Below are 25345 nucleotides of genomic sequence, written 5' to 3'. Positions count from 1 at the left end.
ACTGACACCCCCACCGCCAACGTCACCAACAAGACCAAGAAGCTGAAATTTCGATGTCTCAGAAACTTCTTTCGTAAACGCTTCAATTTGACACGTTTAAGAGCCCGAATAAAAACATCACCCACATAGAGGCAAAAGACAAAGGACCCCCGTATAGCCTTAACAGACTGTTTGGATAATGGCTGTTAGCAAGGACGTATGACGTACACGACCACTCCTCACACACACATGGACGCACACACATGGACGCACACACACGCACGTGCCTGACTTACTAATGGATTCTGTTCCTGATGACCCTTCGTAAGCCGCATGGTTTGTCAGTCGGGAAGCAATAATGTACTGTATTTAAATGCACATATCCGTCGGTGTCATAAAATGTGTTATGGTTAAACAAAAAAAGGGAAGCACTGTTAAGCTTATAAATAATAATTATTGTATATTTGCATGTAACACTCTAAAAAATGTACTGTATGGTAAATACAACTTAAAATAAAGTAACATAAAAAGAAATTCGTTTTGTTTTCGTTACCTTGAGTCCTGATGCTGGCTTGGTTGTGTAGGAGAAATTAATTGTTAATTAAAATAATTTTGATTTAAAGCTTTGGTGACTGCGGTAATTCATATTCTTAGCTCTTTCGGTAAAGTCACGTTGAAGGGAAACAATAAAATATATGTAAAATAAAATTCTCACATTTCGACTGCAACACAAACGGCAAGAAACATTTGAAAAAATGTTTTTTGCCGTTGGTTTTCACACCTGATGACTACTTGTGTTGCAGTCGAAACGTCGTGAGAATTTTATTGTTTTATATATTTCATTGTTTCCCTTCAACGTGACTTTACCAAAAGAACCAAGAATATGAATCACTGCAGTCACGAAAGCTTTAAATAAAAATAAAGGTTTTGTTTTGGGTCGCGTAAATATCAATGCGTCGTGAAACCCGCACAAGTTATGCATATTCCCAGTTGTTTTCTCCAGTCCGTGCACCCTCCCTCACGCACTTAGCCAGCTCGTTGTAGGCAACTTTTATTTTACACTCGAACTAATCTGGAGCTGTGCCCTCTACCAGAAGAAACTCGACTCCCAGAGACCACTCTCGGTTGATGGTGGTGAAGAAGCCAAGGCTGTCGATCCCTTACGTAATTAATACTGCAACAACAAGGAGAAACGTGAGGTGGTTGTCATTGGTGGTTATTGGCAGTGGAAGGCCGCGTGTCTTGCTGCCTCAGAGAGAAGAGAAAGGCGCTGGAATGCGACGAGAAAAAAACTTCCCTGCAACTTCAAACTCGCAAACGATTGTCACCAGCGGCCATCTTACGTGAGGGAAGCGTCGCCCGTTGTTGTGACCGGGAAAGCCGGTGATGACGTCATCAACACGCCCCCCCCCCCCTTCACCTCTCCGTCCCCCCCACGCCGTGAGGGGACACAGGGATTGGCAAAAGCGAGAAACTTTTCCCTGTGTAAGATGGCCGACAGCAACGCGTACACCGCGGCAGCGCTCCCGACCCCCCTACCGTCCCCCCACCCCCACCGTTATCCTCCCCGCTAGGGGCGCTGCACGAAAAACCGCGCGAGTTAAAATAAATAAATAAGGCGCACCTCGGTCTGTGACATCACAGACCCCATGTTTTTGGGGGTTGGGGGGGTCAGCTGACGTGCCCGGCCGGTGTCGGATTCTAACCGCGTCACATCCGGCGATGACGTCACATTCGTCACAGGATAAATACACGTGACGCTCACATGCGATGCTCACACTCGAACTTGGCTTCTGTGGCAAGATGTTGCTCCTGCATGGAGTCAAGGCGTTCGTCATATTGACCTTGATTCACATTACCGGATTGGTCGATTATAAAGGAGACAGTGCCAACTACCCGACCCCGACTCCATTGTGCACAAAGCCCTACATAGACCCGCTGCCATGCGTTGTGTCACGGCTGATGGGCATTGCGATAGTGATGATGGCTGTGATCCAGATATTCCTGTGGCGTCGTTGGAGCTGTAACCTATCCGACGCCGAGCGTTACAGCGCCATGCTGTGCGAGGACAACGTGAAGCTGCGTCAAAGAACAAGCACGGTGGAAGACGACAACGCCACCCTGAGGGTGAGGGAGGCGGCGACGCGTAAGGACAATGAGGCGTTGCGTCGAGAGATGCTGCTTCAGGAGAAGGCGATGGTGCTGCATCCACAGATGCTGCATGAGGAGAGCCGGCTCGTAGAGAAGGAGAATCAACGGCTGCGTCACGAGAACGAGAAGCTGATTCGTGCCGCAGCCGTCAACGTCAGCACCTCCACCAATGTCACGGACACTCCCAACGCCGCGAACACCAACACCAACAACGCCATCACCATGACGCCAACACCGCCGCCACTAATGCCATTGCCAAGACGAATAAACTTTCATTTTTATGGCTCAGAAACCTCTTTCATTCAACTATTTCATTTTAAAAGTTAAAAAGCCCAAATTAAAACATCACAAAGGCAAAAGACAAAGAACCCCCGCATAGCCTTCACAGACTGTTTGGACAAGGGCTGTTAGCAAGGACGTATAACCTACACGACCGCACCTCACACAAAGACAAAGATCCCCCATTTTGCCTAAACAGACTGTAGGGGCAGGTGCTGTTAGTGAGCACCTATGAAGGCCGAAATGGTACACGAGTGGGTGGGTGGCCAGCACCACGCCCGACTGCCTTTGTCTCCCCAGTGGTGATGTTTACACCGCACCAGGTACTCATTTGAGGCTGAGTCGACCTAGGGGAGGCCCGGGACCGGTTCAGATAATCGTCACTGTTGGCCGTGAGCGGGAATTGAACCCGGGTCGCCAGGTTCATAGCGCAGCGCGCTAACAGCTACACTACCGCTCACACACACATGGACACACACATGGACACACACACACGCAAGTGCCTGACTTACTAATGGGTTCTGTTCCTGAAGACCCTTCATAAGTCGAATGGTTCGTAAGTCGGGACGCGATAATTTACTGTATTTAAATGCACATACCTGTAAGTGTTATAAAATGTGTTATGGTTAAACAAAAAAGGGAAGCATTGTTTGGCAGAAAAATAACAATAATTGTACATTTGCCTGTAACACTGTAAAAAATATACTGTATGGGGAATACAACTCAAAATAAAGTTACGTGAAAATAAATTAATCCGATTTGTTTTCGTTACCTTGAGTCTAGTCACGTGGTAACACTGTGGTGGTATTGTGAGTAATGTATCACGTGGTAACACTGTGGGGGTATTGTGAGTAATGTATCACGTGGTAACACTGACAGCCGCTTTAGGGGGTATTTGGCCTACTCTTTCACACGCTTTCCCCCACGATGTGCGACCTGCCGATCGATTAACCGCTCTAGTCGGCATGTAACAATCGCTTTTAATTCCTCGCCTAACAACACTCGCTCATTCGTATGACACACACGGCAACGCTCAAGTGTCCCAGCAGGCGAATGTGCTCACGTAAGGTGGAAAGCCAGGGAAGGGGGGAGGATGGGACAAGGGTGGCGACGGGTAGGCCCACGGTGGGACGCTCTGCTTCTGCTTGTGACCCTTCTTCCGTGCTCCGTGCCCACCCTTGGGTCTGCCTGGCATCTCGTAGTCGTCGGCGGAGGGGGCACTCTCCTGCGGCGTCGGCGCACACACGGGAACGCACATCGGAGAGAAGTTTTCGCGCGATTCTGCATTCCTTAAATGACTACGGCTTAACCTCGTATAACGGACCATGCTCATGACGACAGCCCGTTTATTACGAGCATAGCTGCAGTGGCGTTAATTCTCATGTCGATTCGCATACTTCCACACAGCGTCCGGGTTACCTTAGCCACCCTACATATATAACGATCGTGCTCGCTGCCAAACATCCAATCATTGATGGTTTTTTCTTTTGTATTCTATGAATAATGTACACATGTACCTGCCTGTGTGTCATGTTTTAATTTAGCATTTGTTTAGGATGCCTGTTCAAATAAACCATTAGATATACACAGCGACACATTGACGCTGTCACGTGTTTCCTCAAGGTCCAGTATAAGTTTTTCATTCCAGGTTCGCTAGTGGTTCGTTCTAAAGAGGAAATATCTGTATTTACATAACATTACATATGGGCCTTGAAACGACGCACTGCATTGTTGGCACAGCATGTACTTCCACAATGACAGAGATCCCCCGCATAGCCTTTAACAGACTGTTGGGGCAAATGCTGTTTGAGAACATCTATTAATGCCGGCACGGCACGCGATGGAGATGGTTGGCCAGCACAATGCTTGGCTGCCCTTGTTTCCTCAAATGTGGATATTTACACACAGCACCAGGTGACTATTTAAGGCTGAGACAACCTAGGGGAGGCACAGGAAAAGATTAGATATGAGCCACTGTTATTGGTCGAACTCAAGTCGCCGGGTTCGGGGCATAGTGCACTCAACCACACCACCACTGTGCTTCCATTGGCACACGTAAAAGACAAAGATCTTCTTGAATTCTAAACCATGTGGCAGACGAGTCTGAAATCTGACTTAAAAATCGATCGAAATAGCCTTCATGAAACGGGTTTTCTTTACGTTTTTACTTCTCTTCAAATGCAATGCATTTGGTTCAACGCCGTTCCACAGCTTTAATTCCCCACACAGAAAAAAATCTTCGTCTTGCCGATCAACCTACTCGTATTGTTACACTGCAACAGAAGGGCACCTCCTCACCTACACCCTCGGTAACACGGCTGAAAAAAACATCGGGCTGGGTCCACGTCCTGGCGAGAGCCACGTAGCTGCCAACGTTTAGGGGTTAGGCTGCTTTTCTTCACAAATGTATCAAAAACTTCCTTTCCACCGCAATGAATGATTTATGCTATAATTTACAGCACTTCATGAAACCCTCTTGAAAGATGAAGGTCTCACCATGCCGTATTGGGTCATGGAGGGGGGGAGTTGTTTGACCATACATCGCCATTTTGGTTTGTGCAAGATGGTCAATGTGGTCCCAGGACTGGTCTTGAAAAGTTACAAGTTTAAGCCTTGGGGAGGGGGGGGTCGGGTTTTTGCACCACTGGCTCAGAGTAAATGAACATTTGCCCCATTGCATGTTTTGAGCAGGAAAGGCAGCTCAACTCTCAACGAATCGATTAATCCGAATCCATCACAGCCCCGCCGCCCCGGCTCACCTTGACGGCCCGGGACGACGCGTCGGCGTCGCAGCTCGCGGCCGCGTCGCTCTCCCCGCCGGCGCGGGCGGCAGACTCCGCCGCTGGCGGCAGAAGATCGGCGAGCTTCAGCTCATCCTCGTTGCCGTAGCCCGTGAAGACCATGACGCACGTGCCGGCGCTGGCGTCCACCGACTTGATCGTGGCGTCGTAGACCACGCCGTCCTCGGACCAGGCAGCCTGGCACAGGTCGCCCGGCCTCCAATGGCACGCGAGAGGTTGGCACAGAGACGGGCAACGATTCACCCCGTCTAGCCGACGAGTGCCACTGGAGCAAGCACTGTTGGCACACCTACGAAGGACGGCATGGCGCAATAAGGCGGCAATGCGGCCAGCACCACGCCTGGCTGCCTCGAGTCTCCACAAAGTAAACCGCTGTAGTCTGCGCTCCACCAACGGAAGAAAAGCAAAACTACATTAACTCTCTCCTGAAGAGCTCCCGTGGCTGGAAGACCTCGACATCGGCATTTAGCTGAGGAAAATTGCCATCCGCAGGACTGTGTATGCTTACGTACGATTTGTGTTCCTTGTTCTCAGTGCCGTCGCAGCGGGGAACACACAAAGGGACCGTTTGGCTAACCATCAAACTTTTGGCTCGCACTTTCAGATGCGCTTCTGCGGCCATCTGGAACGCTCTTCCTTTCCGATATTAGGAAGCCACTGGAGCTACGCACTTTTACATCTAGACTGAAAACTAATTTCTTTAGAAGTGCTTTTTGTGTTCAGATTCTTGTACTTCCCCCGCACCTCTGACTAGCGCGGTTGGCTATGTACGGTGCGAAACGTCGTGAGAATTTTAGTGTTTTATATTTATTATTTTATTATTTCCCTTCTACGTGACTTTACCGAAAGAACCAAGAATATGGTGCGAAAGTAGTTCAACATACATACATGAGAATCTTTATTTAGACTGGAAGAATTCGATGAGCTATGAAGCTCATTTTCACAGATGGTCCAGAATGGGGAGGTCAGAAAGTTACAACAGCAAACAATACAAATGAAATGATAGGAGTGAAAAATAAAGAAAATGGTTAGCAAGTCACTAAATATAAACAAAGGAATTTATTAATTACAGGAATCCGATTTATCAAGCTTGGGCAAGGCAGCAAAAAACAACAAAACAGTCCCAGGCCACACCGAGATAACACCACACAGTAGAAGTATCTCAATAAAATGGCACATTAACACTGAGCTCGCATCTGGCTACAGCTCCAAATGGCTCACACGGTGGAGCCTAAACAGACTGAGAGTGGATTTCGACAGAAGCAACTCTCTCACGAAATCATGGGGGGTTTCTACGCAAAAGAAGAATTTGCTTATGATAATATGGCTTTCCCCTTTCTGGCAATAAAATAGAAAGGGGAAAACCCTATTATCATAATTTAATACTGGCAAAGGAGGTCTCATGAAATAATTTGCTTGTCGGGAGAAGCAAACCTCATGGACCTTCTCCCTGAGATTTCCCTGCAGCACAACAATGCCAAACACCAGAAGCGGTGGCCTGTGAAGAATATTGGAGAAAGGCCAATATAGGTTGGACAGCAGACACGACAAAGCGGACAACTATTAACATCACGCAGGTAATGGTCAAAGTTATAAATTACATTTGCAAATAAACGTGACAGCCACATCCAGAGCACCAGTAATCTTCTGCTTCAGGATATTTACCTTGTCGGAGGGCGACACGCTGCTCCTCTTGTGCCGTCTCCGTGTCTTCGCCCGCTTGTTCACGGACTTTGTCTCCCCGTAGGTCTTGGGGCTCTCGCAAGTGCGGTGCCATTTTTGAGCGCTGTCTGAAAGAACACGGTCGGTTAGTTGAGGTTGGTTGGGTTTCGTGTGGCCACGGCCATATAAACTGACGAAGTCACGGGCCGTAGGTAACCCACCCCTGCTCTAAGACGTGTAGGACCGGGTGTCTAGACCTGCTTCTGTACATACACGTACTACTTTGGAACGGCTCGTAGAGTGTTGCCAACTCAGCAATTTTGTTGCTCGATTTAGAGGCATTTTTGGGGGTTTACCAAGCGACCAAATTTGAGTGACTTTCTGGGATAATTTTGAGGATTTAGAAGCAATTCCCGCTGCGTATGAATGTACGCCATTACATGAGATTTAAAATGCCTCATCGACTCAAAAAAGCGCGCTCTTAGAAATCCTACGTCACTTTGCTATGGCACAGTGTCGAGTGCCATTTATTATAACTAGTCTAGGCATAATGCAGCCTTATTGAGTTAGCAACAATGCTGTCAAACCACTGTGTGCCCATTTTCCCCATTCATATTTGTGGCTGACATGTTTCCAACCTGCGCACGTATCACTGTGCACGTTCTCCGCCGCCTGGTGAGGAAGTTCGTTTAGACAAAAACAGTCAAATCAACTTGAGCAAGGCGCTTACCATCGAATGATAACACAGTACTCGAAGGTGTGCGCATGTTGAATTTCTTTCGCATCGTACGTAGCCAATCATGCTAATCGGAGGTGTGGGGGAAGGAGAACAAAAATGTAGCCGTAAAGAAATTAGTTTTGTAACCACTGGTGGTGCACGTGACACACGAAGTGTGTTATATTGTCGGGCTTTCCCGGGTATCCCTTGCAACAGGTGTGTTGTGTCTCAAGGTGTAAATATAACCATGTACACGCACACAGAGATACGAAGTGCACAAGTACACACAGACAAGCGATACAAAGACAAAGACCCCCCCCCCCTTATAGCCTTAACAGACTGTTGGGGCAAGTGCTGTTAGCGAGCACCTATGAAGGCCGGCATAGCACACGAGGGGGTGGGTGGCCAGCACCACGCCCGGCCGCCTTTATCTCCACAGTGGCGATGTTTACACACCGTGCCTGGTCCTCATTTGTGGCTGAGTCAACCTAGGGGAGGCCCAGGACCGGTTGAGCTCACATCCAAAGTCGGAGACACTCACCTTGAAGGACGTGACGGCTTTGTCATACGCCTTGATGAGTGCTGCGTTGTGCCAAATGTCAGAATCGTCACTCTACACAGGGCACACAACCACCACCACCATCACCACCACGACCCTTTTGAGTCGAAATCGACCGCACGCGGCACGCTCAGCACGTGCTACGCTCAACACGCGGCACGTGCGACGCTCAGCACGCGGCACGCTCAGCACGCGGCACGCTCAGCACGTGCCACACGCTCAGCACGTGCGACACGCTCAGCACGTGCCCCACGCTCAGCACGCGGCACGTGCTGAGCGTGCCACGTGCGGCGTGCGGCGCGCGCCACGCTCAGCACGCGGCACGCTCAGCACGCGGCACGCTCAGCACGTGCCACACGCTCAGCACGTGCCACACGCTCAGCACGTGCCCCACGCTCAGCACGCGGCACGTGCTGAGCGTGCCACGTGCGGCGTGCGGCGCGCGCCACGCTCAGCACGCGGCACGCTCAGCACGCGGCACGCTCAGCACGCGGCACACTCAGCACGCGGCGAGACCCACGGCGTTCCCCGACACCCGGAGCGCTGTGCGAGAGAAGTGACGTCCGTCCACTGCAGTACCAGGGCGCGGCGCAGTGCGGCGCTTGTTTTGACCATACTTCAACACGCTGGTACCAGAGCGGGTCTGTGAATGCGGGCGAGTGAAGGCTCGAGTTCCGTACAGTGCTGACACACACGCAATTTGCAGGTTAATTGAATGCAAGTACACCGTCGAAACTGATAGCAAGAGGAAATTATATACCGAGCCAGTGGTAGAAATTCTTCATTTCGAGGGCGGCGAGCGGTGACTCGCATATGACCACCGCTGTTGATTCGCCACAAAGTAGTGCACTGTTGACTTCATTCACACCGCACTGTAGTGTCACTGTACAATCAGAATCAGAATCAGAAAGGGTTTTATTCGCCATGTAAGTTCACACCGACACGGAATTTACTTTGGCAGGATGGTGCATACATTCAACATATAGGAATCTAAAATCTTAAATAAGTTTTAAACAAGTCTTACTATAATAAGGGTTAAAAGTCTAACACTAAGGGGCTGAAGTATATAAAATTAAATAAATATCGAATATAAAATAGCTTTAAGATATAATTTAAAAATACAAATAGGGAAACATAGTTAATATCAGCAACGTGTCGTTATGTAGATCAAATGTTAAAAACAGTGTTAGCCCTTGGCCTTGTTTAACAGGCCAGCAGCAGATGGGAAGAAACTGTTTTTATGGCGTGAGGTTTTGGTCCTGATGGACCGAAGCCTTCTGCCGGAGGGGAGTAGCTGAAACAGAGAGTGTCCAGGGTGGGAGAAATCGGCCATAATCTTCCTCGCTCGCCTCATAGACCTTGTCGTGTGCAGGTCCTCGAGGGTCGGTAGATTGCAGGCAATTACCTTCTCAGCAGTGTGGATGATACGCTGCAGTCTGCTCTTGTCCTTGGCAGTGGCAGCAGCGTACCAGACGGTTATGGAGGAGGTGAGGATGGATTCAATGATCGCTGTATAGAATTGCACCATCATTGTCTTTGGCAGGTTGAATTTCTTCAGCTGCCGTAGAAAGTACATCCTCTGTTGAGCTTTCTTGGTGAGGGAGCTGATGTTCAATTCCCACTTGAGGTCCCGGGAGAGAATAGTGCCCAGGAAGCGGAAGGACTCTACAATTTTTACTGGGGAGTCTAACAGGGTGATGGGGGTGAGTGGTGCTGTATTCTTCCTGAAGTCCACAACCATCTCAACTGTCTTTAGAGCATTTAGCTCTAAGTTGTTCTGGCTACACCAGGTCACCAGATTGTCAGCTTCCCACCTATAGTCAGACTCATCCCCACCAGAGATCACGTAAGCCCAACCGTGCACGCGCAGACAGCGCTGTACACGCGTACCGTGCGAACATATCGTCAACAACATAACGTCAATAACACAACAACATAACGTCAATAACACAACAACATAACGTCAATAACACAACAACACAACGTCAATAACATAACGTCAATCACATAACGTCAATAACACAACATAACGTCAATAACATAACGTCAACAACATAACGTCAATAACATAACGTCAATAGCATAACGTCAATAACACAACATAACGTCAATAACATAACGTCAATAACATAACGTCAACAACATAACGTCAATAACATAACGTCAACAACATAACGTCAATAACATAACGTCAACAACATAACGTCAATAACGTCTTCATTCTGCTTCGCGGTTCACAGCATACAGAAGAAGTGCATCCGACAGCCACGACTCTACTGACGCCACCCACTCTCACCACTCTCACCAACCCGCACTGAGCAGGCGAGGTGAAGTATGGTCAAGTTAATAAACCCCACGGGGTGTGCAGAGGCCCTCGTCCAGCAGTGGACGCGTGGAGCACAAAGAGGAGGGGGTATGGGAGAGGAGGAGGAGCGGGCGCGACTTGTCCATCACCTGCCCCTTCTGGTAGACGACGTCTCCCCGCGACACGGCCATGGACGATGGCGCGAGCGAGCGAGCGAGCCCGCAAAGAGGCCCCCCAGGAGCTTTGAAACCTCGCAAGAGAAGCGCGCGACTGAAGGTGGTGGTGGTGGTTGTTGTTGGCGGCGGTGGTGGTGGTGGTGAAGCCAAGCCGGCCGGTTCCCTTACGTAACGAACACAGCAGCAGCAGCAGCAAGGAGACACGCTGCTTTAGCTGGGTGTTGTTTATCGGAGCTTATCGAAGGCCGCCTCTCTCGCTGCCTCCGAGTGAAGGGAGCGCGCGCCCCATGTGCGCCCTGAACGCCGCCACCGCACACCTGCGACTCGCCGCCGGCGGCCATCTTACGCAAGGGAGGCGTCGCCCGCCGCTGTCAATGGGAAAGCCGGCGATGGGCGTCATCAACACGTCACCACTTCACCTCCCCCCTCCCCACGAAGAAACGGGACACGGGGATTGGGCCAAAGCGGGAAACTCTTCCCTGTGTAAGATGGCCGACAGGAACGCGTACACCGCGGCAGCGCTACGGACCCCGCCCCCTCCTCCCCGTCTCCCCCCCCCCGCCATTATCCTCCACGCTACCGCTATAGGCGCTGCGCGAGACGCCGCGTGATAAAAATGTTTTATTATTAATCAGGGCGCAACCTCTGTCTGTGACGTAACAAACATAATTGTTGGGGGCGGTGTCAGCTGACGTCACTGGCAGGTATCGAATTTCTAACCACGTCACATCCGCGCGTCACATCCGGCGTTGACGTTGCAATCATCACAGGCTAAATACACGTGACGCTCGCACGTGACGCTCACACTCCAACTGGCTCCTCGCTGGCAACACGCGTGGTCAAGATGTTGCTGCTGCATGGGGTCAAGGCGTTTGTCATGTTGACCTTGATTCACATTACCGGATTGGTCGATTATAAAGGAGACAGTGCCAACTACCCGACCCCGACTCCATTGTGCACAAAGCCCTACATAGACCCGCTGCCATGCGTTGTGTCACGGCTGATGGGCATTGCGATAGTGATGATGGCTGTGATCCAGATATTCCTGTGGCGTCGTTGGAGCTGTAACCTATCCGACGCCGAGCGTTACAGCGCCATGCTGTGCGAGGACAACGTGAAGCTGCGTCAAAGAACAAGCACGGTGGAAGACGACAACGCCACCCTGAGGGTGAGGGAGGCGGCGACGCGTAAGGACAATGAGGCGTTGCGTCGAGAGATGCTGCTTCAGGAGAGGGCGATGGTGCTGCATCCACAGATGCTGCATGAGGAGAGCCGGCTCGTAGAGAAGGAGAATCAACGGCTGCGTCACGAGAACGAGAAGCTGATTCGCGCCGCAGCCGTCAACGTCAGCACCTCCACCAATGTCACGGACACTCCCAACGCCGCGAACGCCAACACCAACAACCCCATCACCACGACGCCAACACCGCCGCCACTAATGCCATTGCCAAGACGAATCAACTTTCATTTTTATGGCTCAGAAACCTCTTTCATTCAACTATTTCATTTTAAAAGTTAAAAAGCCCGAATTAAAACATCACACAAAGGCAAAAGACAAAGAACCCCCGCATAGCCTTCACAGACTGTTTGGACATGGGCTGTTAGCAAGGACGTATAACCTACACGACCACTCCTCACACAAAGACAAAGATCCCCCGTTTTGCCTTAACAGACTGTAGGGGCAAGTGCTGTTAGCGAGCACCTATGAAGGCCGAAATGGTACACGAGTGGGTGGGTGGCCAGGACCACGCCCGACTGCCTTTGTCTCCCCAGTGGCGATGTTTACACCGCACCAGGTACTCATTTGAGGATGAGTCGACCTAGGGGAGGCCCGGGACCGGTTCAGATAATCGTCACTGGTGTTGGCCGTGAGCGGGAATTGAACCCGGGTCGCCAGGTTCATAGCGCAGCGCGCTAACAGCTACACTACTGCTCACACACACATGGACACACACACACGCAAGTGCCTGACTTACTAATGGGTTCTGTTCCTGAAGACCCTTCATAAGTCGAATGGTTCGTAAGTCGGGACGCGATAATTTACTGTATTTAAATGCACATACCTGTAAGTGTTATAAAATGTGTTATGGTTAAACAAAAAAGGGAAGCATTGTTAGGCATAAAAATAACAATAATTGTACATTTGCCTGTAACACTGTAAAAAATATACTGTATGGGGAATACAACTCAAAATAAAGTTACGTGAAAATAAATGAATCCGATTTGTTTTCGTTCGCTTGAGTCTAGTCACGTGGTAACACTGGTGGTATTGTGAGTAATGTATCACGTGGTAACACTGTGGGGGTATTGTGAGTAATGTATCACGTGGTAACACTGGGGGTGTATTGTGAGTAATGTATCACGTGGTAACACTGTGGGGGTATTGTGAGTAATGCATAACGTGGTAACACCTTGGGGGTATTGTGAGTAATGCATCACGTGGTAACACCGTGGGGGTATTGTGAGTAATGCATCACGTGGTAACACTGTGGGGGGCATTAACTCACTACTTATACCGTAAGGTCGATTTTGTCAATTCGGGAACGGAATGACATCGCGAGCTGAAAATAGTCGCGTTGACTTAGAAATTCCAGACAGCATAAGCTGTGTAAATTTCATGACGCCAGAGCTCAGCGTTCGAGAGTTTTTGCTGCTTCACAAAGATGCATTTTCTGCTTTATAATTAAGATTCTTTGGGTCTTTCGGTAAAGCCACATAGATAGGTTAAAAGAAAATAACCTAAACTACGACGTTTCGTTCGCAACACAAGCGATCGTCATCAGGAGGAATAAAATAGGGTGAAAGCTGCTGAGGCAGACTGTTTTAAAGGTTTAAAATGGGTGTAGCCCAAGGGTCATAAACGAAGTTGGCTGAGCTAGTGATGTTAATGTGAGAAGTTAGCATGTTAATGTCAGATCGCAGAGCCGCGTCCACGTTGAGGGCGGCGCGCGGAGGTGGCTGTGTTGGTGTGAAAAATTGTAACCTGTTAATGTAAAATCGGAGAAGCGAAGCCACGGGGAAAATAAAAACTAACATTGGAAGGTGGCAGGATGGGAACAGAGCCAGTTATGACTTAAACTGGTTGATAACGACTTTTGTCAATGACTGTGTACATCGTTTCCTCAAACTCGGATAACCAAATCTTGAACCTAAAGCTTTCGTGACTGCAGGAATTAATATTCATAAAACCACGTAGATAGAACAAATAATAAAAATAACAATATTTTAATGTTATATCTACGTGGCTTTACCGAAAGACCCAAATAATAGGATAACTAACCTTCAATTCAAGATTTAACTTCCGTAGAATGAACGGCACACGATGTTATGCACGCAAAATGTCGCAGCCTGGTTCACTGCGGTTGTGCATTACGTGGGATGCTGCGACTCATTACTGTACAATCTAGATTTGAAGCAGTTGTTTCTTGCTGTGGTTGTTCCACCTGATGACGGACACTTGTGTTGCGCCCGAAACGTCGTGATTTAAGTTATTTTATACCTACGTGGCTTGACCGAAAGAACCAAAAAGAGCCATTACTGTACATGGCTGAGCCTTCAGTGCATCGCAAGTTGTTACTGGCCAGCATGACAAATGAGTTAAATAACCTCCACAATTCGTACAGCGTGGGCTCTAGACGGACATTAACTTAACACCAGTTCAACTTCCACTGGGTGAGGCTGGGGATGATTTCACAAGAAACGTGACACGAGATACAGCAACAAGTTGGCATGGGTATAAAAGTAACTTTATTTTCATTGTTGTTGTCATGGACAGAAACAAAAGACTTCCATAATTTCACTTGTTTCATAATTTCAGGTAAATGCGTAATTTAAAAAAAGACGAAATACACTGTAGAGCATGCACTAAAAAACTCCGCTGGAAAACCTCGAATTCGCAAATACTGTGCTGCGACACGCGAGGGTGCCGAGCCGACCCCAACACCGGCGCTCCCCAGCACGCGCTTCACAGTTTTAATCCCGGCCCAGGTGCTCCTCTTTTGTTTTCCTTCACCACGTGACAAAGGCAGCAGTGGGAAGTCAGCCAACTTTCAGTGTGAGAGCCGTCCACTCTGGAGGTGGTTTACGTAGGGATGTTCATCACCCACAGGATGCGTTATTGTGCAGTGTAACCCAGAGGAGATGTGTGAACACCCAGACGTAGTCAAACTACTGCACGTGTTTCGATGACGGGCTCTCCTCACGACATCACGACTCTCAGCATCCATGCATGGGAACCACACGGCACGGGGAAAGCACCAGACGTGAGGGACATGGGGTGACCAAGTGTGGAGAGGGGTACATGGGGGTGAAGAGGAGGTACATAGTGGAAGAGGGGAGGGGGGGGACAGGGGGTCTAGTGGCATTGCCCTGCATGACCTAACCCCCCCCTCACCGCAGCCACACAAGATGCGTTCCCTGAAACCATTATATATTTTAGCGCCAATGCAACACTGCAAGAGAGTGGACTGCCTAACTTTGAAAGTGACGTGCATATCTGTACAGCACAAACCAAATTGGAGCCAACCAATAGCTCTCCGAGTGTTTTCTAGTTGTCATTTCCTGGAGAAGCTCCCAGCACGTGCTGCAAAAAAAATCATACCTCGCGCTGAATGCCACACGGCACAACATAGAGACACGTCGGAGAGCTATGGTGCACAACTACATAAACCTACGCGGTAGAATGGAGCCCATGTTCATGGGCGTGGAGGGGGCACGTGCGTGGTGTGGAGCAGTGGTGACTTCAGCCTCGGCCACATCGTATGGCGCAACAACACCATCGACTAGAATGACATGCATCCAACCGCCACCACACGCTCAATTCACTACCGCAGGTCACCATGACCACACAGCTATCGCCACCACTACAAGTCTACCGCGCAATCAACCACTACCAGTCAACTTCAGTTGACCGTTACACTACCGGAGTCGACCACTACCGCGGTCGACAGACGCCGCAGAGTTGTTCACTACCTGTGCCGCGTGCCGCTCAGCACGCGGCACGCTCAGCACGCGGCACGCTCAGCACGCGGCACGCTCAGCACGCGGCGAGACCCACGGCGTTCCCCGACACCCGGAGCGCTGTGCGAGAGAAGTGACGTCCGTCCACTGCAGTACCAGGGCGCGACGCAGTGCGGCGCTTGTTTTGACCATACTTCACCACGCTGGTACCAGAGCGGGTCTGTGAATGCGGGCGAGTGAAGGCTCGAGTTCCGTACAGTGCTGACACACACGCAATTTGCAGGTTAATTGAATGCAAGTACACCGTCGAAACTGATAGCAAGAGGAAATTATATACCGAGCCAGTGGTAGAAATTCTTCATTTCGAGGGCGGCGAGCGGTGACTCGCATATGACCACCGCTGTTGATTCGCCACAAAGTAGTGCACTGTTGACTTCATTCACACCGCACTGTAGTGTCACTGTACAATGCACGTAAGCCCAACCGTGCACGCGCAGACAGCGCTGTACACGCGTACCGTGCGAACATATCGTCAACAACATAACGTCAATAACACAACAACATAACGTCAATAACACAACAACATAACGTCAATAACACAACAACACAACGTCAATAACATAACGTCAATCACATAACGTCAATAACACAACATAACGTCAATAACATAACGTCAACAACATAACGTCAATAGCATAACGTCAACAACATAACGTCAATAACATAACGTCAACAACATAACGTCAATAGCATAACGTCAATAACACAACATAACGTCAATAACACAACATAACGTCAATAACACAACAACATAACGTCAACAACATAACGTCAATAACATAACGTCAACAACATAACGTCAATAGCATAACGTCAATAACACAACATAACGTCAATAACATAACGTCAATAACATAACGTCAACAACATAACGTCAATAACATAACGTCAACAACATAACGTCAATAACATAACGTCAATAGCATAACGTCAATAACACAACATAACGTCAATAACATAACGTCAATAACATAACGTCAACAACATAACGTCAATAACATAACGTCAACAACATAACGTCAATAACATAACGTCAACAACATAACGTCAATAACGTCTTCATTCTGCTTCGCGGTTCACAGCATACAGAAGAAGTGCATCCGACAGCCACGACTCTACTGACGCCACCCACTCTCACCACTCTCACCAACCCGCACTGAGCAGGCGAGGTGAAGTATGGTCAAGTTAATAAACCCCACGGGGTGTGCAGAGGCCCTCGTCCAGCAGTGGACGCGTGGAGCACAAAGAGGAGGGGGTATGGGAGAGGAGGAGGAGCGGGCGCGACTTGTCCATCACCTGCCCCTTCTGGTAGACGACGTCTCCCCGCGACACGGCCATGGACGATGGCGCGAGCGAGCGAGCGAGCCCGCAAAGAGGCCCCCCAGGAGCTTTGAAACCTCGCAAGAGAAGCGCGCGACTGAAGGTGGTGGTGGTTGTTGTTGGCGGCGGTGGTGGTGGTGAAGCCAAGCCGGCCGGTTCCCTTACGTAACGAACACAGCAGCAGCAGCAAGGAGACACGCTGCTTTAGCTGGGTGTTGTTTATCGGAGCTTATCGAAGGCCGCCTCTCTCGCTGCCTCCGAGTGAAGGGAGCGCGCGCCCCATGTGCGCCCTGAACGCCGCCACCGCACACCTGCGACTCGCCGCCGGCGGCCATCTTACGCAAGGGAGGCGTCGCCCGCCGCTGTCAATGGGAAAGCCGGCGATGGGCGTCATCAACACGTCACCACTTCACCTCCCCCCTCCCCACGAAGAAACGGGACACGGGGATTGGGCCAAAGCGGGAAACTCTTCCCTGTGTAAGATGGCCGACAGGAACGCGTACACCGCGGCAGCGCTACGGACCCCGCCCCCTCCTCCCCGTCTCCCCCCCCCGCCATTATCCTCCACGCTACCGCTATAGGCGCTGCGCGAGACGCCGCGTGATAAAAATGTTTTATTATTAATCAGGGCGCAACCTCTGTCTGTGACGTAACAAACATAATTGTTGGGGGCGGTGTCAGCTGACGTCACTGGCAGGTATCGAATTTCTAACCACGTCACATCCGCGCGTCACATCCGCGCGTCACATCCGCGCGTCACATCCGCGCGTCACATCCGCGCGTCACATCCGGCGATGACGTTGCAATCATCACAGGCTAAATACACGTGACGCTCGCACGTGACGCTCACACTCCAACTGGCTCCTCGCTGGCAACACGCGTGGTCAAGATGTTGCTGCTGCATGGGGTCAAGGCGTTTGTCATGTTGACCTTGATTCACATTACCGGATTGGTCGATTATAAAGGAGACAGTGCCAACTACCCGACCCCGACTCCATTGTGCACAAAGCCCTACATAGACCCGCTGCCATGCGTTGTGTCACGGCTGATGGGCATTGCGATAGTGATGATGGCTGTGATCCAGATATTCCTGTGGCGTCGTTGGAGCTGTAACCTATCCGACGCCGAGCGTTACAGCGCCATGCTGTGCGAGGACAACGTGAAGCTGCGTCAAAGAACAAGCACGGTGGAAGACGACAACGCCACTCTGAGGGTGAGGGAGGCGGCGACGCGTAAGGACAATGAGGCGTTGCGTCGAGAGATGCTGCTTCAGGAGAGGGCGATGGTGCTGCATCCACAGATGCTGCATGAGGAGAGCCGGCTCGTAGAGAAGGAGAATCAACGGCTGCGTCATGAGAACGAGAAGCTGATTCGCGCCGCAGCCGTCAACGTCAGCACCTCCACCAATGTCACGGACACTCCCAACGCCGCGAACGCCAACACCAACAACCCCATCACCACGACGCCAACACCGCCGCCACTAATGCCATTGCCAAGACGAATCAACTTTCATTTTTATGGCTCAGAAACCTCTTTCATTCAACTATTTCATTTTAAAAGTTAAAAAGCCCGAATTAAAACATCACACAAAGGCAAAAGACAAAGAACCCCCGCATAGCCTTCACAGACTGTTTGGACATGGGCTGTTAGCAAGGACGTATAACCTACACGACCACTCCTCACACAAAGACAAAGATCCCCCGTTTTGCCTTAACAGACTGTAGGGGCAAGTGCTGTTAGCGAGCACCTATGAAGGCCGAAATGGTACACGAGTGGGTGGGTGGCCAGGACCACGCCCGACTGCCTTTGTCTCCCCAGTGGCGATGTTTACACCGCACCAGGTACTCATTTGAGGATGAGTCGACCTAGGGGAGGCCCGGGACCGGTTCAGATAATCGTCACTGGTGTTGGCCGTGAGCGGGAATTGAACCCGGGTCGCCAGGTTCATAGCGCAGCGCGCTAACAGCTACACTACTGCTCACACACACATGGACACACACACACGCAAGTGCCTGACTTACTAATGGGTTCTGTTCCTGAAGACCCTTCATAAGTCGAATGGTTCGTAAGTCGGGACGCGATAATTTACTGTATTTAAATGCACATACCTGTAAGTGTTATAAAATGTGTTATGGTTAAACAAAAAAGGGAAGCATTGTTAGGCATAAAAATAACAATAATTGTACATTTGCCTGTAACACTGTAAAAAATATACTGTATGGGGAATACAACTCAAAATAAAGTTACGTGAAAATAAATGAATCCGATTTGTTTTCGTTCGCTTGAGTCTAGTCACGTGGTAACACTGGTGGTATTGTGAGTAATGTATCACGTGGTAACACTGTGGGGGTATTGTGAGTAATGTATCACGTGGTAACACTGGGGGTGTATTGTGAGTAATGTATCACGTGGTAACACTGTGGGGGTATTGTGAGTAATGCATAACGTGGTAACACCTTGGGGGTATTGTGAGTAATGCATCACGTGGTAACACCGTGGGGGTATTGTGAGTAATGCATCACGTGGTAACACTGTGGGGGGCATTAACTCACTACTTATACCGTAAGGTCGATTTTGTCAATTCGGGAACGGAATGACATCGCGAGCTGAAAATAGTCGCGTTGACTTAGAAATTCCAGACAGCATAAGCTGTGTAAATTTCATGACGCCAGAGCTCAGCGTTCGAGAGTTTTTGCTGCTTCACAAAGATGCATTTTCTGCTTTATAATTAAGATTCTTTGGGTCTTTCGGTAAAGCCACGTAGATAGGTTAAAAGAAAATAACCTAAACTACGACGTTTCGTTCGCAACACAAGCGATCGTCATCAGGAGGAATAAAATAGGGTGAAAGCTGCTGAGGCAGACTGTTTTAAAGGTTTAAAATGGGTGTAGCCCAAGGGTCATAAACGAAGTTGGCTGAGCTAGTGATGTTAATGTGAGAAGTTAGCATGTTAATGTCAGATCGCAGAGCCGCGTCCACGTTGAGGGCGGCGCGCGGAGGTGGCTGTGTTGGTGTGAAAAATTGTAACCTGTTAATGTAAAATCGGAGAAGCGAAGCCACGGGGAAAATAAAAACTAACATTGGAAGGTGGCAGGATGGGAACAGAGCCAGTTATGACTTAAACTGGTTGATAACGACTTTTGTCAATGACTGTGTACATCGTTTCCTCAAACTCGGATAACCAAATCTTGAACCTAAAGCTTTCGTGACTGCAGGAATTCATATTCATAAAACCACGTAGATAGAACAAATAATAAAAATAACAATATTTTAATGTTATATCTACGTGGCTTTACCGAAAGACCCAAATAATAGGATAACTAACCTTCAATTCAAGATTTAACTTCCGTAGAATGAACGGCACACGATGTTATGCACGCAAAATGTCGCAGCCTGGTTCACTGCGGTTGTGCATTACGTGGGATGCTGCGACTCATTACTGTACAATCTAGATTTGAAGCAGTTGTTTCTTGCTGTGGTTGTTCCACCTGATGACGGACACTTGTGTTGCGCCCGAAACGTCGTGATTTAAGTTATTTTATACCTACGTGGCTTGACCGAAAGAACCAAAAAGAGCCATTACTGTACATGGCTGAGCCTTCAGTGCATCGCAAGTTGTTACTGGCCAGCATGACAAATGAGTTAAATAACCTCCACAATTCGTACAGCGTGGGCTCTAGACGGACATTAACTTAACACGAGTTCAACTTCCACTGGGTGAGGCTGGGGATGATTTCACAAGAAACGTGACACGAGATACAGCAACAAGTTGGCATGGGTATAAAAGTAACTTTATTTTCATTGTTGTTGTCATGGACAGAAACAAAAGACTTCCATAATTTCACTTGTTTCATAATTTCAGGTAAATGCGTAATTTAAAAAAAGACGAAATACACTGTAGAGCATGCACTAAAAAACTCCGCTGGAAAACCTCGAATTCGCAAATACTGTGCTGCGACACGCGAGGGTGCCGAGCCGACCCCAACACCGGCGCTCCCCAGCACGCGCTTCACAGTTTTAATCCCGGCCCAGGTGCTCCTCTTTTGTTTTCCTTCACCACGTGACAAAGGCAGCAGTGGGAAGTCAGCCAACTTTCAGTGTGAGAGCCGTCCACTCTGGAGGTGGTTTACGTAGGGATGTTCATCACCCACAGGATGCGTTATTGTGCAGTGTAACCCAGAGGAGATGTGTGAACACCCAGACGTAGTCAAACTACTGCACGTGTTTCGATGACGGGCTCTCCTCACGACATCACGACTCTCAGCATCCATGCATGGGAACCACACGGCACGGGGAAAGCACCAGACGTGAGGGACATGGGGTGACCAAGTGTGGAGAGGGGTACATGGGGGTGAAGAGGAGGTACATAGTGGAAGAGGGGAGGGGGGGGACAGGGGGTCTAGTGGCATTGCCCTGCATGACCTAACCCCCCCCTCACCGCAGCCACACAAGATGCGTTCCCTGAAACCATTATATATTTTAGCGCCAATGCAACACTGCAAGAGAGTGGACTGCCTAACTTTGAAAGTGACGTGCATATCTGTACAGCACAAACCAAATTGGAGCCAACCAATAGCTCTCCGAGTGTTTTCTAGTTGTCATTTCCTGGAGAAGCTCCCAGCACGTGCTGCAAAAAAAATCATACCTCGCGCTGAATGCCACACGGCACAACATAGAGACACGTCGGAGAGCTATGGTGCACAACTACATAAACCTACGCGGTAGAATGGAGCCCATGTTCATGGGCGTGGAGGGGGCACGTGCGTGGTGTGGAGCAGTGGTGACTTCAGCCTCGGCCACATCGTATGGCGCAACAACACCATCGACTAGAACGACATGCATCCAACCGCCACCACACGCTCAATTCACTACCGCAGGTCACCATGACCACACAGCTATCGCCACCACTACAAGTCTACCGCGCAATCAACCACTACCAGTCAACTTCAGTTGACCGTTACACTACCGGAGTCGACCACTACCGCGGTCGACAGACGCCGCAGAGTTGTTCACTACCTGTGCCGCGTGCCGCTCAGCACGCGGCACGCTCAGCACGCGGCACGCTCAGCACGCGGCACGCTCAGCACGCGGCACGCTCAGCACGCGGCGAGACCCACGGCGTTCCCCGACACCCGGAGCGCTGTGCGAGAGAAGTGACGTCCGTCCACTGCAGTACCAGGGCGCGGCGCAGTGCGGCGCTTGTTTTGACCATACTTCACCACGCTGGTACCAGAGCGGGTCTGTGAATGCGGGCGAGTGAAGGCTCGAGTTCCGTACAGTGCTGACACACACGCAATTTGCAGGTTAATTGAATGCAAGTACACCGTCGAAACTGATAGCAAGAGGAAATTATATACCGAGCCAGTGGTAGAAATTCTTCATTTCGAGGGCGGCGAGCGGTGACTCGCATATGACCACCGCTGTTGATTCGCCACAAAGTAGTGCACTGTTGACTTCATTCACACCGCACTGTAGTGTCACTGTACAATGCACGTAAGCCCAACCGTGCACGCGCAGACAGCGCTGTACACGCGTACCGTGCGAACATATCGTCAACAACATAACGTCAATAACACAACAACATAACGTCAATAACACAACAACATAACGTCAATAACACAACAACACAACGTCAATAACATAACGTCAATCACATAACGTCAATAACACAACATAACGTCAATAACATAACGTCAACAACATAACGTCAATAGCATAACGTCAACAACATAACGTCAATAACATAACGTCAACAACATAACGTCAATAGCATAACGTCAATAACACAACATAACGTCAATAACACAACAACATAACGTCAACAACATAACGTCAATAACATAACGTCAACAACATAACGTCAATAGCATAACGTCAATAACACAACATAACGTCAATAACATAACGTCAATAACATAACGTCAACAACATAACGTCAATAACATAACGTCAACAACATAACGTCAATAACGTCTTCATTCTGCTTCGCGGTTCACAGCATACAGAAGAAGTGCATCCGACAGCCACGACTCTACTGACGCCACCCACTCTCACCACTCTCACCAACCCGCACTGAGCAGGCGAGGTGAAGTATGGTCAAGTTAATAAACCCCACGGGGTGTGCAGAGGCCCTCGTCCAGCAGTGGACGCGTGGAGCACAAAGAGGAGGGGGTATGGGAGAGGAGGAGGAGCGGGCGCGACTTGTCCATCACCTGCCCCTTCTGGTAGACGACGTCTCCCCGCGACACGGCCATGGACGATGGCGCGAGCGAGCGAGCCCGCAAAGAGGCCCCCCAGGAGCTTTGAAACCTCGCAAGAGAAGCGCGCGACTGAAGGTGGTGGTGGTTGTTGTTGGCGGCGGTGGTGGTGGTGGTGAAGCCAAGCCGGCCGGTTCCCTTACGTAACGAACACAGCAGCAGCAGCAAGGAGACACGCTGCTTTAGCTGGGTGTTGTTTATCGGAGCTTATCGAAGGCCGCCTCTCTCGCTGCCTCCGAGTGAAGGGAGCGCGCGCCCCATGTGCGCCCTGAACGCCGCCACCGCACACCTGCGACTCGCCGCCGGCGGCCATCTTACGCAAGGGAGGCGTCGCCCGCCGCTGTCAATGGGAAAGCCGGCGATGGGCGTCATCAACACGTCACCACTTCACCTCCCCCCTCCCCACGAAGAAACGGGACACGGGGATTGGGCCAAAGCGGGAAACTCTTCCCTGTGTAAGATGGCCGACAGGAACGCGTACACCGCGGCAGCGCTACGGACCCCGCCCCCTCCTCCCCGTCTCCCCCCCCCGCCATTATCCTCCACGCTACCGCTATAGGCGCTGCGCGAGACGCCGCGTGATAAAAATGTTTTATTATTAATCAGGGCGCAACCTCTGTCTGTGACGTAACAAACATAATTGTTGGGGGCGGTGTCAGCTGACGTCACTGGCAGGTATCGAATTTCTAACCACGTCACATCCGCGCGTCACATCCGCGCGTCACATCCGCGCGTCACATCCGCGCGTCACATCCGGCGATGACGTTGCAATCATCACAGGCTAAATACACGTGACGCTCGCACGTGACGCTCACACTCCAACTGGCTCCTCGCTGGCAACACGCGTGGTCAAGATGTTGCTGCTGCATGGGGTCAAGGCGTTTGTCATGTTGACCTTGATTCACATTACCGGATTGGTCGATTATAAAGGAGACAGTGCCAACTACCCGACCCCGACTCCATTGTGCACAAAGCCCTACATAGACCCGCTGCCATGCGTTGTGTCACGGCTGATGGGCATTGCGATAGTGATGATGGCTGTGATCCAGATATTCCTGTGGCGTCGTTGGAGCTGTAACCTATCCGACGCCGAGCGTTACAGCGCCATGCTGTGCGAGGACAACGTGAAGCTGCGTCAAAGAACAAGCACGGTGGAAGACGACAACGCCACTCTGAGGGTGAGGGAGGCGGCGACGCGTAAGGACAATGAGGCGTTGCGTCGAGAGATGCTGCTTCAGGAGAGGGCGATGGTGCTGCATCCACAGATGCTGCATGAGGAGAGCCGGCTCGTAGAGAAGGAGAATCAACGGCTGCGTCATGAGAACGAGAAGCTGATTCGCGCCGCAGCCGTCAACGTCAGCACCTCCACCAATGTCACGGACACTCCCAACGCCGCGAACGCCAACACCAACAACCCCATCACCACGACGCCAACACCGCCGCCACTAATGCCATTGCCAAGACGAATCAACTTTCATTTTTATGGCTCAGAAACCTCTTTCATTCAACTATTTCATTTTAAAAGTTAAAAAGCCCGAATTAAAACATCACACAAAGGCAAAAGACAAAGAACCCCCGCATAGCCTTCACAGACTGTTTGGACATGGGCTGTTAGCAAGGACGTATAACCTACACGACCACTCCTCACACAAAGACAAAGATCCCCCGTTTTGCCTTAACAGACTGTAGGGGCAAGTGCTGTTAGCGAGCACCTATGAAGGCCGAAATGGTACACGAGTGGGTGGGTGGCCAGGACCACGCCCGACTGCCTTTGTCTCCCCAGTGGCGATGTTTACACCGCACCAGGTACTCATTTGAGGATGAGTCGACCTAGGGGAGGCCCGGGACCGGTTCAGATAATCGTCACTGGTGTTGGCCGTGAGCGGGAATTGAACCCGGGTCGCCAGGTTCATAGCGCAGCGCGCTAACAGCTACACTACTGCTCACACACACATGGACACACACACACGCAAGTGCCTGACTTACTAATGGGTTCTGTTCCTGAAGACCCTTCATAAGTCGAATGGTTCGTAAGTCGGGACGCGATAATTTACTGTATTTAAATGCACATACCTGTAAGTGTTATAAAATGTGTTATGGTTAAACAAAAAAGGGAAGC

The 25345-nt window shown here is 50.1% G+C and overlaps 1 protein-coding gene across 7 annotated transcripts in view; it reads right to left on the bottom strand.

Moving 5' to 3' along the window:
* LOC142922648 (uncharacterized) overlaps positions 1-23741 on the bottom strand; it is a 33008-nt gene extending 9267 nt beyond the window's left edge. Inside the window, exons 1-5 of one of the 7 annotated variants that reach the window (XM_076063479.1) lie at positions 23182-23741; positions 8132-8203; positions 6876-7000; positions 5169-5499; positions 3473-3634 (exon numbers count right to left, since the gene is read on the bottom strand). In XM_076063479.1, the coding sequence (XP_075919594.1) occupies positions 3473-3634; positions 5169-5312 (306 nt within the window). In that variant the 5' untranslated portion in view covers positions 5313-5499; positions 6876-7000; positions 8132-8203; positions 23182-23741. Of the gene's footprint in view, positions 1-3472; positions 3635-5168; positions 5500-6875; positions 7001-7602; positions 8072-8131; positions 8204-8909; positions 9185-10603; positions 11175-23181 lie in introns of those variants that run through there. The other 6 variants (XM_076063476.1, XM_076063477.1, XM_076063478.1 and 3 more) reach the window with 6 other exon arrangements.
* Between the last annotated feature and the right edge of the window lie 1604 nt (positions 23742-25345).

The sequence above is a fragment of the Petromyzon marinus genome, unplaced genomic scaffold, assembly GCF_048934315.1.
Source record: "Petromyzon marinus isolate PM22_M1 ecotype Great Lakes invasive population unplaced genomic scaffold, UKy_Petmar_22M1.pri1.0 PM_Scaffold_133, whole genome shotgun sequence".
Classification (NCBI taxonomy): Eukaryota; Metazoa; Chordata; class Hyperoartia; order Petromyzontiformes; family Petromyzontidae; genus Petromyzon; species Petromyzon marinus.
This window is presented reverse-complemented; position numbering and strand designations above follow the sequence as displayed.